Source organism: Gallinula chloropus, assembly GCF_964237585.1.
Source record: "Gallinula chloropus genome assembly, chromosome: 26".
NCBI classification, from domain to species: domain Eukaryota; kingdom Metazoa; phylum Chordata; class Aves; order Gruiformes; family Rallidae; genus Gallinula; species Gallinula chloropus.
This window is the reverse complement of record NC_140111.1, coordinates 5,098,573-5,110,915: the sequence shown is the minus strand read 5'-3', so window position 1 is coordinate 5,110,915 and position 12,343 is coordinate 5,098,573. Positions and strand designations below refer to the sequence as shown.

Genomic DNA, 12,343 nt, shown 5'->3' with positions numbered 1-12,343 from the left:
TTGGGGGGGGGTTATACACACTCACTGTCGGCCCAAAATCAAAGTGTGGCAACTTCTAAAGCAATGGAAATTAATGTCTACAGCGTGACCAAAGCATGAGTACCTAGTCAATGGGATCCTGGGGGCATCAGAAGGAGTGTGGGCAGCAGGTGACAGGAGGGGATCCTCCCCCTCTGCTCTGCCCTGCTCAGGCCCCACCTGGAGTGTTGTGTCCAGTGCTGGGCTCCCTGGGATCAAACAGACAGGGATCTCCTGGAGAGAGTCCAGAGGAGGGACAGAGATGCTGAAGGGCCTGGAGCATCTCCCCTGTGAGGAAAGGCTGAGGGAGCTGGGGCTGTTCAGCCTGGAGAGAAGAAGACTAAGGGGGGACCTTATGAATGTTTATCAATATCTGAAGTGTGGGATGCAGGGGGAAATGGGCAGCCCCTTTTCAGTGTCTGTGGGGACAGGACAAGGGGCAATGGCTGCAAGTTGGAGCACAGGGAGTTCCACACCAATATGTGGAAGAACTTCTTCCCCAGTGAGGGTGAGGGAGCCCTGGGACAGGCTGCCCAGGGGGTGTGGAGTCTCCTTCTCTGGAGAGATTCCAGCCCTGTCTGGACACCGACCTGTGTGCCCTGTCCTAGGGAGCTGCTTTGGCAGGGGGTTGGACTCTGTGAGCTCTGGAGGCCCCTTCCAACCCCTGGGATTCTGTGATTCTTTAGCCTAAACTTGGCAAGGACAGGGTGGAGAATATGAAGAACAAGGTCAAGCCACAGGTTATTACTAACCTAAATGTTGGCAGGGGAGTTGAAACTTGCACTGAAAGGTGAAGATGGGGATCAGGATGATGTCTACTGCCTATGTCTGTGGCATTCCTCCCCTGAGGGTGTCTGCCTGTGGTTAACTTGTGGTGGCTGTAAGCACAGGCAGATAACTGTGAGGGGTAGATCTCATGGGCCAAAAACCTTTAGGCTTGACAAAGAGCACCAAATGCTCCAGGTATGTCCAGGGGGGGAAAGCAGCTGGTCACAGCACAGGTAGTGTCACCAACTCTCACCCTAGCCAAGGCAGACAGATGATTCCACGTCAGCAGCACAGAGCAGAGCCAGGCTGAAGTGGGGTACTCCCAGTACACCCACTGCACTCTGCTCATGAGGGCAAAGCCTGTGGGAAACCAGGAGTGTGTTAGAAGAAACACAGGGGGTGCTCTAGGTTTTATGGAGGAACTGTGACTCTCCAACCAGGAAGACACTGTTTGTGACAGAGAGCAACACAAGCCTGAGGAGGAGACGGGGTTGAGTTTGATTTGGCAAAGGTTAAACTCACCCAAGGTGTCAAACAAGATGTTCAGGAACGTGAGCCCTCAGCCAGCATGGATAGAAGAGTCACAGAAACCCAGACTGGTCTGGGTTGGGAGGGACCCCAAGGTTCACAGAGCTCCAACCCCCCCTGCCACAGGCAGGGACACCAACCTTCAGACTGGAGCTACACAAGGTTGCCCAGGGCCCCAGCCAACCTGGCCTTGAACACCCCCAGGGATGGGGCACCCACCCCCTCTCTGGGCAGCCTGTTCCAGCCCCTCACCACTCTCTCTGCAAAGAACTTCCCCCTAATATCTCATCTCACCCTTCCCTCCTCCAGCTTCACTCCATCCCCCTTGTCCTGCCAGTCTCTGCCCTTTAACAAGCTGATTCCCCTCCTGTTCCTCTGCTCCCTTCAGGGACTGGGAGGCTGCAATGAGGTCCCCCCACAGCCTTCTCTTCTCCAGGCTGAACCAGCCCAGCTCCCCCAAGGGAAAAGAAGCTGGAAATCAATTCCCAGGTGACATCCCCCTCCTCAGCACGGTGACTGAGGCACTGCTAACACCTCTTCTCTCTGCTCTGCTGCAGGGTCGTGGTTTTCTCCTCTCTTCATTGCTGTGATCGCTCTGGGACTGCAGTGGCCACAGGAAGCTGCCACCTTCCCAGCCATGCCCCTTTCCAACTTGTTTGCCAACGCGGTGCTGAGGGCTCAGCACCTTCACCTCCTGGCTGCTGAGACCTACAAAGAGTTTGTAAGTGTTGTGGCCTCCAGGCACCTCCTGACAGCTTCAGGAACATGTCCCAGCTTCCCAGCCAGTATAACCCCTATAAACAGAGACTCTTCCACTATTAGCACCTTCTCTGTCAGTTCTTGATGAGGCAAAAAGGGTCTTACTGGGACAGGACAGGTTATGGCCCATCAGCCTGGCCCCTGTCTCCCTCCTGCAGCTCTCTGCTTCCACCTCTGCTGACAATCCCCTCCTCAGGGCCACCACCACCCACATCCCAACCTTCTGCTGCCTCAGAGAACCTGGCTCTCAGAGCAAGGGGGGTGGCACAGGTGACTTTCCTGTGATGGTCACCTACTGCCCTGGCTAATTCCCAGTGCTTAAAACTAACCAGTTTCTGCTGCTGCCAGGAGCTGGCAGGAGCTGTTGCTTTGTCAGGAGCTGTCCTTGGGGGGTCATCTACTCCTTAGGAGAACCCAGCCCAAGCTTGTTTTGCATTCACCTCAGCACTCTGATTAGGGAGAGGAAGATCTTTAGGTGCAGAAGCTGCTGTGCCAACACGAAACCCCCTGTTCCTACCTGCCAACCCTGGACAGACACACCTCGTGTCTCACATTTACTCCTTGCAAAGAGACAGCTTGGGCCAGTCTATGCTGGTTTTACTCCCAGTCCACAGGCAATAGATCTGAATGTAGTTGGGGTGTCTCCACAGGAACGCACCTATATTCCAGAGGACCAGAGACATGCCAACAAAAATTCTCAGGGAGCGTTTTGTTACTCAGAAACCATCCCTGCTCCCACAGGGAAGGACGATGCCCAGCAGAAATCGGTAAGTTCTCTCCCCAGGGCCAAGCACAGACCTGTTTGAGTACTCCAGTGCTTCCTGAGGGATCCTTCCTCCTCTCCCTTTACTATTTAAACCCTGCATGAAGAAAGACTCTTCTGGTTAGGCTGTAAATCACATTCCTACTCCCCAAGGAGGAGAAAAGCTAATGTCTGTGCAGGCCATAGTCTGGGTGGTGCTCCTCAGGTTATGAACTTGACTGCCAAGACTTCAGGAACAGTGGGACATCTCTGGGTCACCTCCAAGCTGATTCAGAGGGAGCAGGACACACAGGTAACCCTACTCAAGTAGAGCTTTGATCCTTCCTTTTTTTAACATTTCAGGATATGGAGCTGCTTCGTTTTTCCCTGGTTCTCATCCAGTCCTGGTTGAACCCAGTGCAATACCTAAGCAAGGTGTTCACCAACAACCTGGTTTTTGGCACGTCAGACAGAGTGTATGAAAAACTAAAGGACCTGGAAGAAGGGATCCAAGCTCTGATGAGGGTAAGTTGCAGCACACAGCATGACTTCAGAGGAACAGAGATCTTGATGCAGGGAGCTGGGCTCTCAGGGATCCAAATGGCATGAGAGACCAGTAGCATCCTTTGGGACTTCTCTTACCTTACAATAACAGACTGTGACACCCCATTGCACATGTTTCATCACTGAGGAGTGTAAGAAAACACAGAATAAATGTTAACAGCACTGCCATACCCACCCTGATAGTGTCATGCAGCTAGAGGCCTGAGACCTGTATCTGTGAGAAGTGTGTCTGGACAATCATTTACATCTTCTAGTATCTAAACAACTCTGAAAGTCAGGCCCTGAGAGTAAACAGGGATCTTGTGTCCTGGCACTTCAGCCAGACTAAGCAGATATATATGTATTAGTAGCATTTCCAGGTTTTGCTCTCCATTTGATCTGTGCTTGGGCACTGGGAAGCAGGACACAGAAACCAGACAAATAATCACACTTCATCCACTTGTGCCACTATTTACTTAACTGCCACTATCCTGCTTGCTGTGCTGGTGAGCAGAGCAGGGCAGGCAGAGCAGCAGACTGCACATCTCTCAACCCCAGATGCATGTGGCTGGGGTCTGGCTCAGAGCTTTCTTCACTGGATAAGTGGGAGAAAAGCCAGAATTATGTCTTGGTTCCCCTCTGCTTGGCTAGAGGAGCTACAGAGACCCTGCAGCTTCCCCTTGCCCTGTATTTTAAGACCACAAAAGACACTCTCATCCCTGCTACAGCCTTGTGGCAAACTCCCTTTTGGCTGGCAGCAATCTGGGGAGCATCCCCCTTGAGTAATTACCCTTCCTGTGAGCCCACCAACTCAAGAAAAACCCCATCTAAACTATGCTTAGGGTGGGTTAAAAAGCCCTCCCAAACCTCCTCCAAAGCCACACAGAAAACCCCTGGGGAGGATGCTCATCCCCAGGCCCCTGCTGCCTCCCCCAGCATCTCTCCATCCTCTCTCAGGAGCTGGAGGACCGGAGCCCGCGGGGTCCCCAGATCCTCAAGCCCACCTACGATAAATTCGACATCCACCTGCGCAACGAGGACGCCCTGCTGAAGAACTACGGCTTGCTCTCCTGCTTCAAGAAGGACCTGCACAAGGTGGAGACCTACTTGAAGGTGATGAAGTGCCGGCGCTACGGAGAGGGAAACTGCACCGTTTGAAGATGGGGGATGGTTTCCCCAACCGCTCCAGCCCCTCGCCAGCCATCACCGCTCTGCTCCTTGTGAAGAGAACAGGAGAATAAACCCCGCTACCTGCCAACCCGTCTCTGGCTTTTTGGGGGGCTGAGGGGACAGGCTGCTGTGGGGGGCCGGGAGGGACGAGCCGCTGCCTGGGATGGGGGTGGGGGTTGGCTTTGGGGCTGGGGGTGGATTTGGGGTTCATGGGGGGTGGATTTGTGGCTGGGGGAGGTGGATTTGGGGGGGTTCACACAGCACAAGGGTGACGCCGCGGGCCGGCTGAGGTACTGAGGACGGGGCCGGGCTGAGGGCGGGCCGAGGGCGGGCGGTGACGCGGCGGGAAGGCGCTGCGGCCTGGAATGGCGGAGCTGGTGGAGTTCAGGGTGCCCACGGGCAGCGCACAGACGCTGCTGGTCTGGGGGCTGGAGCCGGAGCCGGGCCTGGAGGTGAGGAGAGGCCTCGGGCTTGCGTGGGGACCGGCCCCCCGGGCTGAGGCGTGAGGGCCGGGGACCCCCTGGGGCTCAGTCCTGGGGCACCCCCTGGGGCTCAGTCCTGGGGCACCCCCGGGCTCCTTCTTTCTCTCTGGAACTAAAGCCCCCATTCCCCTTGTCTGAACTGATGGCTTCACCTCCCTGCTAACAATCTCTCTTTATATATATATAAGAGGAGGAGATATAGATCGATAGACCTCATATACATATATGAGGAGATGTTTTCTATATATTAAATATATATTATTTAAATATATATATTATATATCATCTATATTTATTTTTTTATCTATTTGTTGTTGCTGCTGTTGGTTTTTTACTCAGTTTTTGGTTTCCCTGTCTCCCTGAGGCACACACGCTGCGTGCCGGGCATGGTCTCCGCAGCCAGTTCTGTGACTCCTGTCCCTGTGTCACAGCCGCTTTTGTGGGCCAGGCAGTGAAGCTACCAGGAGACCAGCAAGAAGCAAAGGAGCTGGGACAGAGCCCTGCCAGCCTGCCTGTAAAACACTGTGGGCAAGGGTCAGCAAAACAGGATGGCAGAGAGCGAGAGGCAGTCTGGGATGAGGATGCCTTCGCTCTCCTCCCGATGCACAGCCTGGGTGACAACAGAGATAAGATGTTGTCAGGGTCAGAGCACCAGCCAGGCTGAGCTTATTTTTACAGAGGAACACTCACCTCTGGTTTCACTGCTTCTTCCAGCCTTATTGCTGTTAAATGGTACCAAAAACTTACCTTGTTTTCTAGGTGATTAGGTCTTGTGAGTAGTCTTCTCTCTCTTGCTGTTGCTCAGCCCCTGGAACAGCTGTAGGCATTTCAAAAGCTTCTTTTTTTATTATTTTTCCTCTTGTTTTTCCTCAGCATTCCCTGTTTTTAGCGTTTTCCAAATTTGGGCCTCTCTACTCGGTGCGAGCGCACAGAAATGCCGCCGTGGCAGGACCTGGGTGTTACGCTGTGATCAAGTTTTATTCAGCTGGAGACGCCAGCAGAGCCCAGCGTACGTGCAATGGGCAAAGGCTGTTTCAGCAAACTCCCTTGAAGGTAAGCAGAGCAGCCCCAGGACTGACTGAGCACCATGACCTCCAGCATCACATTAAATATTTGTTGAGCTCAGTGATGCTTATTACAGTGCCAAAAGTCTTACTAACCTGTGGCTGTGGTGGCATCCCCCACTGCTGGCTCCCAGGTACCATTCCCTCCTCTGGAATAATTTACAGGGCTCACTCCTGGGTTAAAAAAGTATTTAACACATCTCAGAATTATTTTACATAGGACATAGATCGTTTTCAGGTGACTTTTGGGGCCATTAACCATCGGGTGCTCATCCTGGAGTGAGCAAAGCCAGGCTAAGCTGGGTTCTTCCTTCCTGGACAGGTTTGTGTTTGCACCAAGCAGAAAGGGTTTCAGCAACAAGCCCTTGCTCTCAACAGCAACAAGTGCCAGGAGTTGGCCAACCACTACCTCGGGTTTAATGGCTGGTCCAGTCGTATTGTCATGGTAAGGGGCCCTTGATACTCATCTGTCATCCTTCCCCTTGTTCTCTTCCCACCCCATATTCTCAGGGCTGTCAGTGGCTATCAGCACATAACAGACAGCTGCAGAAGCTGCATTTGGGGCCACAAGTGGGGTATTTGGAAAGCTCAGAGGGAGAAGATCACTATGGGTAAGGGCACTGGCAGAGCTTCTGTTTCTGCAACTGAAGGTGGCTGTGATAAAGCCAAGCCAGGATCTGACAGGACTCTTTGTGTACTGAAAGTGGGCAAGATGACTGAGACCCTATTTCTAAAACAGGGTCAGAGCAGTAAACATCCCTGCTTGGCCTCCACCATGTGCTACTGCTTAGAGTCTGCGCTCTGCAGGCACAGGCCTGAGTGGCCATAACATCCCCTTCCAGTTTAATCACAATTAACTCTCTGCGGTCTTCCCAACAGCTGCAGAACGTGTCTGGCTTTGACAGTGAGAATGAAGAACTGGGAAGGACGTTACAGAAGCGATCTGTGAAGTATCTGTGTGCTGTGGAGGTGATGCTGCCCAACCACGGCCTACGCACCAGGGGAGTTGCCCTTGGTGAGGCAGACGTGGAGAACAGCCAGGGTATGTTTTGGATGCAGCTGGACACCCCTCTTAGCAGCTGGCACAGGCACTGGTCAGTCTTGTGCAGTTTGCAGGCCTGAGTTTTTATCTGAATGTAGCTGGAGGGAAGGATCTGTGCATGGTGAGCTGCTGTGCTGTGCAGCAAGGGTGGTTGAGAAACTTCCCATGAGCCAGCAGTGGCTCCTGCAGCTGGGAAGGGCGATGGGAGCCTGGGCTCCATCAGCAGAGGGGTGGCAGCAGGGACAGGGAGGGGATTGTCCCTCTCTGCTCTGCCTTATGAGGCCCCAGCTGGAGTCCTGTGTCCAGAGCTGGGGTCCCAGTACAAGGAAGATGTGGGACTGTTGGAGAGGGGTCAGAGGAGCCACGGAGATGATCAGAGGGCTGGAGCAGCTCCCCTACGGAGAGAGGCTGAGGGAGCTGGGCTGGGTCAGCCTGGAGAAGAGAAGGCTGTGGGGGGACCTCACTGCAGCCTTCCAGTCCCTGAAGGGAGCAGAGGAACAGGAGGGGAATGAGCTTGTTAAAGGGCAGAGACTGGCAGGACAAGGGGGATGGAGTGAAGCTGGAGGAGGGAAGGGTGAGAGGAGATATTGGGGGGAAGTTCTTTGCAGAGAGAGTGGTGAGGGGCTGGAACGGGCTGCCCAGAGAGGGAGTGGGTGCCCCATCCCTGGGGGTGTTCAAGGCCAGGTTGGATGGGGCCCTGGGCAACCTTGTGTAGCTCCAGGCCTGGAGGTTGGTGTCCCTGCCTGTGTCAGGGGGTTGGAGCTCTGTGACCCTTGGGGTCCCTTCCAACCCAGACCAGGCTGGGATTATATGGTTCATAAGCAGAGTGACATCTTCATATTGATAACGAGCTGCTTGTTCTGTTTAGATCCTCTCGAGTTTGTCACGGCCTCGAGAAGAGCTCAGAAACTCGCAGCTGGGAAGGCTCTGTCTGGTGCCTTTCAGAAGATTCTCCTCGTAGTCTTAGGTAAGGCCTATTTTTGTGTTAAGACTAATATCTCCTTTGAGTTTTTAGCCACAGAAACTGGCTCTCTTCCTGTCTAGGAATTTCTAGATCCCCTTTCTCTGGATCGCAGAATCACAGGGGTTGGAAGGGACCTCCAGAGCTCATGGGGTCCAACCCCCTGCCAAAGCAGCTCCCCAGGACAGGTCACACAGGTCGGTGTCCAGACGGGGCTGGAATCTCTCCAGAGAAGGAGACTCCACACCCCCTGGGCAGCCTGTCCCAGGGCTCCCTCACCCTCACTGGGGAAAAGTTCTTCCCCATGTTGCTGTGGAACTCCCTGTGCTCCAACTTGAGCCTATTGCCCCTTGTCCTGTCCCCACAGACACTGAAAATGGGCTGCCCATGTCCCCTGCATCCCACCCTTCAGATATTGATAAACATTCATAAGGTCCCCCCTTAGTCTTCTTCTCTCCAGGCTGAACAGCCCCAGCTCCCTCAGCCTTTCCTCACAGGGGAGATGCTCCAGGCCTTTAACCAGCTCCATAGCCCTTTGCTGGACTCTCCCCAGGAGATCCCTGTCCTTTTTATCCCAGGGAGCCCAGAACTGGACACAACACTCCAGGTGGGGCCTGACCAGGGCAGAGTAGAAGGGGAGAGTAGGGGGGGATTCCAGGGCTTGTGCTCTCTGTCCTTTTTGGTGATCCCTTTTAATGTGGTATCAGAGCAGTTTTTTGAGCTTGCCAGGACTGACCCTGATGGGATCAGGTCAATGCTGCTACCCACCTTTCACAGAGATGGACCTTCCATCCACCAGATTCCTTCCCAGGTTCTTTAAAGGTGTTCTTCCAAAAAGCAGGTCTCGGGATTTGGGTGTTTTGTAGCACTTTCTGCTGCCTGGTCCATCACCTACACTGAGACTAACAATTAAATGCCCCACCCCCTCCATAGATTTCTGCTTCCTTGGTTTGAATTTCCACCCTGTTCAGTAAGAACCTTCTGAAAGCCACTGAGAAGCAGATCTGGAATTTAGGGTGGGCTTAGTTAGCATCAGTACCTCTGGCAGTAACTAACCATGTCTCTGGCTGTTTATTCTGTGGGCTTGTTTCAGAGAATGGGAAAGTGGCTGCAGAGTACAACTCCACACAAGAGGAGCTCACAGACTGCTTAACAGAAGAAGAACTGAAGGGGCTTGTTCAGGTAAAACTAGTGGATATTTACCTTTTGCACAGGACCTGTATGTTCTGTTTGGGATTGGGGATGGGGCTGGTAGCTGTTGCAGCCTCTGGCACCCTCCTTTTATGCAGTAATTACCTTGACTTAAATCCCAGGGAGGAATTGCACCTTGGGAGTCATACAGCACACTAAGATTTTAAAGCTCCTCCTTTTCTAGGTGCAGTGTGTTTTAGACAGCATGGGAAAGCAAGCAGGGAGGGTACAGGGTGATGGTCAAGGTTGACACGTGTCCAGGACTGCTCTTGATAGAATCCATGAGAGCAGAAATCCCTGTAAGGTCACAGTAGGTTAAATCAAATGTTTTTTTTTTTAATAAGTTCTTAAATAAATCAAAACTCCCCATCTAGAAATGCACTTCATAAAATTATCCTTAGCCCAGAAAGAATGAGTGTTCAAAGCTTTGCTGAAATAAAAAGCTTTGGTGAAATCCCTGTAGGTAATTGTGGGATCTCTTCTCTCACACCAAAGAGGAATACCCAGGTACAAAACTGGAATCATCCTGCTCACTGAGGCCAGTTCTGCCAGCCAGCTTCTTGCTGGTCCTGAGCAGAGGATGTTCATCCTGCTCTGGGTGTGAGCTCTCTGTTAGTTACTGGGGGAGATGACTGATGTGTCAGGCTTTGGAAAGCCAGCATTGCTCTCACATGATGCATCAGCACCAGGCAGTGTGTGGTGACTCCAGCTCAGATGGAGGAAGTGCCTAACGTGGCTCCGCTCGATGACACTGAGTCACCTGGTGTCCACGGGCACAACTTCCATCCTTACTGGAGCAGCAGTAAAACAGGAGGTGTTTTGGTGTGTGAAGAAACTCGTGGGCACCAGATGTATCTTTTAATCAGCTGAGAAGATGAAATTTCTGCTGGTTTGTTCTCTCTCTGCATTTTCCTCTGTCTGACTCCTTTTGAACCCGCAGAGAACTGACCTAACACACAGTGACTGTAAGAGGAGTGTCCAGCAAAGTCAAACAGAAAACCTGCTGCTTCTCAAGCCTCTGTTTTAGCCAGAAGAGTCATCCCTCACCTCCCCTGCCCTTGTGATGGTGTGTGGGAGGTGATTTGCTGCTCTCTCTCCACAAGGCACCTTCCAGCCTGATGGGAAGAGGGACAGGCAGGAATTTGGAAGGACTTGCTTGTGAGGAGAGCTTCTGGCTGTACTTTTGGTTCATTGCCTTGTGATGGCATCACTCACAGAGTCACAGAATTTTAGGGGTTAGAAGGGTCCTCCAGAGCCCATCAGGTCCAACCCCCTGCCAAAGCAGCTCCCTAGGACAGGTCACACAGGTCAGTGTCCAGACAGGGCTGGAATCTCTCCAGAGAAGGAGACTCCACACCCCCTGGGCAGCCTGTCCCAGGGCTCCCTCACCCTCACTGGGGAAAAGTTCTTCCACAACAGTTTTTCTGTCTTTCTGAACCAGAAATGTTCCTGAGTTGGCAAATTCTGGGGAGGCTGGGTGTTGTACTTGATAAAAAACACACAGTTCCCAGGTGCAGAGGGATGAAACTAAAACAATGTGGCAGAGAAAGGAATTTACTCTTCATTTCTCTTCCCAGGTCAATGAGTTGTCCTTGGAACAGCATGACCTCGAAGAAGAAGTTCTGTCTGATCTCAGCTTTGATGATGAGCTCCCTAGCTGAGAGATGCAATCTAATTAGTGCAACTCTCTGCAACTCTTGTCTTCACATCATCTCCAAAAGCTCCTCAGTGTTTGATGAGGAATGGAAGTCTAAGGCTGTGAAATGATGTGTGCGTCATACCCAGTGTTTTCTTCTGCTCCAAATACGTAACAGCAGAAGAAATGGGCAACAAACTTGGTGTTACTAAAATTAAGCCCAAAAACCTTTGCTGTTTTTGGAGAGGAAGTGTTTTCCTATCAACTTATCCAGGTCAGCTATATCTGGAAGCCAGTTGAACGGCGTGATTATTATTTAGACAGCGTAACAGATGTGCATGGCACTTCCAGAAGAAGAAAAGGGATGCAGGTTCGCTCTGATCTGCAGGAGAAAACCAGGGATGGCAGGAGAGAGCCACCAGCAGGAGTAGCTGTGGGACAGGCACAGAAAAAAAGGTGAAATTTCTTTAAAAGAAAAAAGCCCAAGTCCTTTAGTAACACGTTGTGCCACGTGTGTTGAGCCCTAATTCCAAGCAGTTTGGGACGTTATCAGGATGTCAAGCAAAGATTTTAATATTTTTTTTCTAGTTTTGAACAAGTTTTTCATTAAATGAAGTAAAATTTGGTAGCCCTGTGTGATGAATGAACCTTGGGAAGGGACATTAGGCTCCCCAGACGGGGCGGGGGGAAAGAGATGTTTATTTGGCAACAGATTATATCCTTTTTGACCTCCCTCTTTGATAAAAAGATGACTGAAAAAATGGGAGAGCGTAGGGAAGAGCCACTGGAATTACTTGGGATCCCTCTTGAAGCGAGAGGAGTGTGGCCAGTTTAACAAAACACTGCAGAAAAGGGTGATTTGCCCCAGCAGAAGATGCCTGATGCTGGGTGAGCTCTCAAACCAGGAGGGTGAAACAAGCTCCAGAGGCCAGATGCTGACTTTGGAGAAATTCCAGTGGGAAGGGAGAAGCTGTGCTGCCCAGGGGGGGATGCCAGAGGGAGGGGGCAGTAAATCCTGCACCTTGAGCTCCATCATGTGTTCCCTCAGTGGCAGGGAGGCCCCAGGCCCCAGCGGTGAGGCCTGTGCCAGGCCTCGGGCCTGCGGCGCCCACGTTGCCCCACAACCCCTGGCCGGGCCTACACGGCCATGGCCCTGCTGCCACTCCTGCTGTCCCAGGGAGCTCTGCCCCCTCCCCTGCCACTGCTGCCATGCTGGCCTGGATGGTGTGCCCCTGGGCAGCCACTGCCAGGCCCTCTCCATCCTGGGAGCACAGGCCCCTCCATCTTCCCCGGCCTGGCTTTGTGTTCCAGGGGAGTGGCTGGCAGGACACATCCCTGTTTGGGGGCTTGGGAGGGGGCAGTGGTGCCACAGCGAGGTGTGAAGCCAGGCTGTGGAATCTCCAGGACTCTGCTTCCACCTTGGCAGCAGGCTTTGTGAG

The 12,343-nt window shown here is 52.6% G+C and overlaps 2 protein-coding genes across 3 annotated transcripts; both read left to right on the top strand.

Moving 5' to 3' along the window:
* Positions 1–774: 774 nt before the first annotated feature.
* Positions 775–4,516, top strand: GH1 (growth hormone 1; the record flags this gene model as incomplete). Its single annotated transcript, XM_084275419.1, has 5 exons — positions 775–844; positions 1,872–2,035; positions 2,724–2,840; positions 3,179–3,340; positions 4,316–4,516. The coding sequence occupies 5 exons, from the start codon at positions 775–777 to the stop codon at positions 4,514–4,516; spliced, it is 714 nt and encodes a 237-aa protein (XP_084131545.1).
* A 377-nt stretch (positions 4,517–4,893) lies between these two features.
* RDM1 (RAD52 motif containing 1) lies at positions 4,894–11,526 on the top strand (the record flags this gene model as incomplete). 2 transcript variants are annotated; one of them, XM_084275735.1, is made up of 7 exons in its annotated part: positions 4,894–4,980; positions 5,884–6,063; positions 6,397–6,519; positions 6,954–7,116; positions 7,985–8,083; positions 9,171–9,259; positions 10,846–11,526. In XM_084275735.1, 7 exons carry the CDS (start codon positions 4,894–4,896, stop codon positions 10,927–10,929), a joined length of 825 nt encoding a protein of 274 aa, XP_084131861.1. In that variant the 3' UTR covers positions 10,930–11,526. The 2 variants fall into 2 exon arrangements, with proteins under 2 accessions (XP_084131861.1, XP_084131862.1); XM_084275736.1 differs by lacking the exon at positions 7,985–8,083.
* Positions 11,527–12,343: the final 817 nt, after the last annotated feature.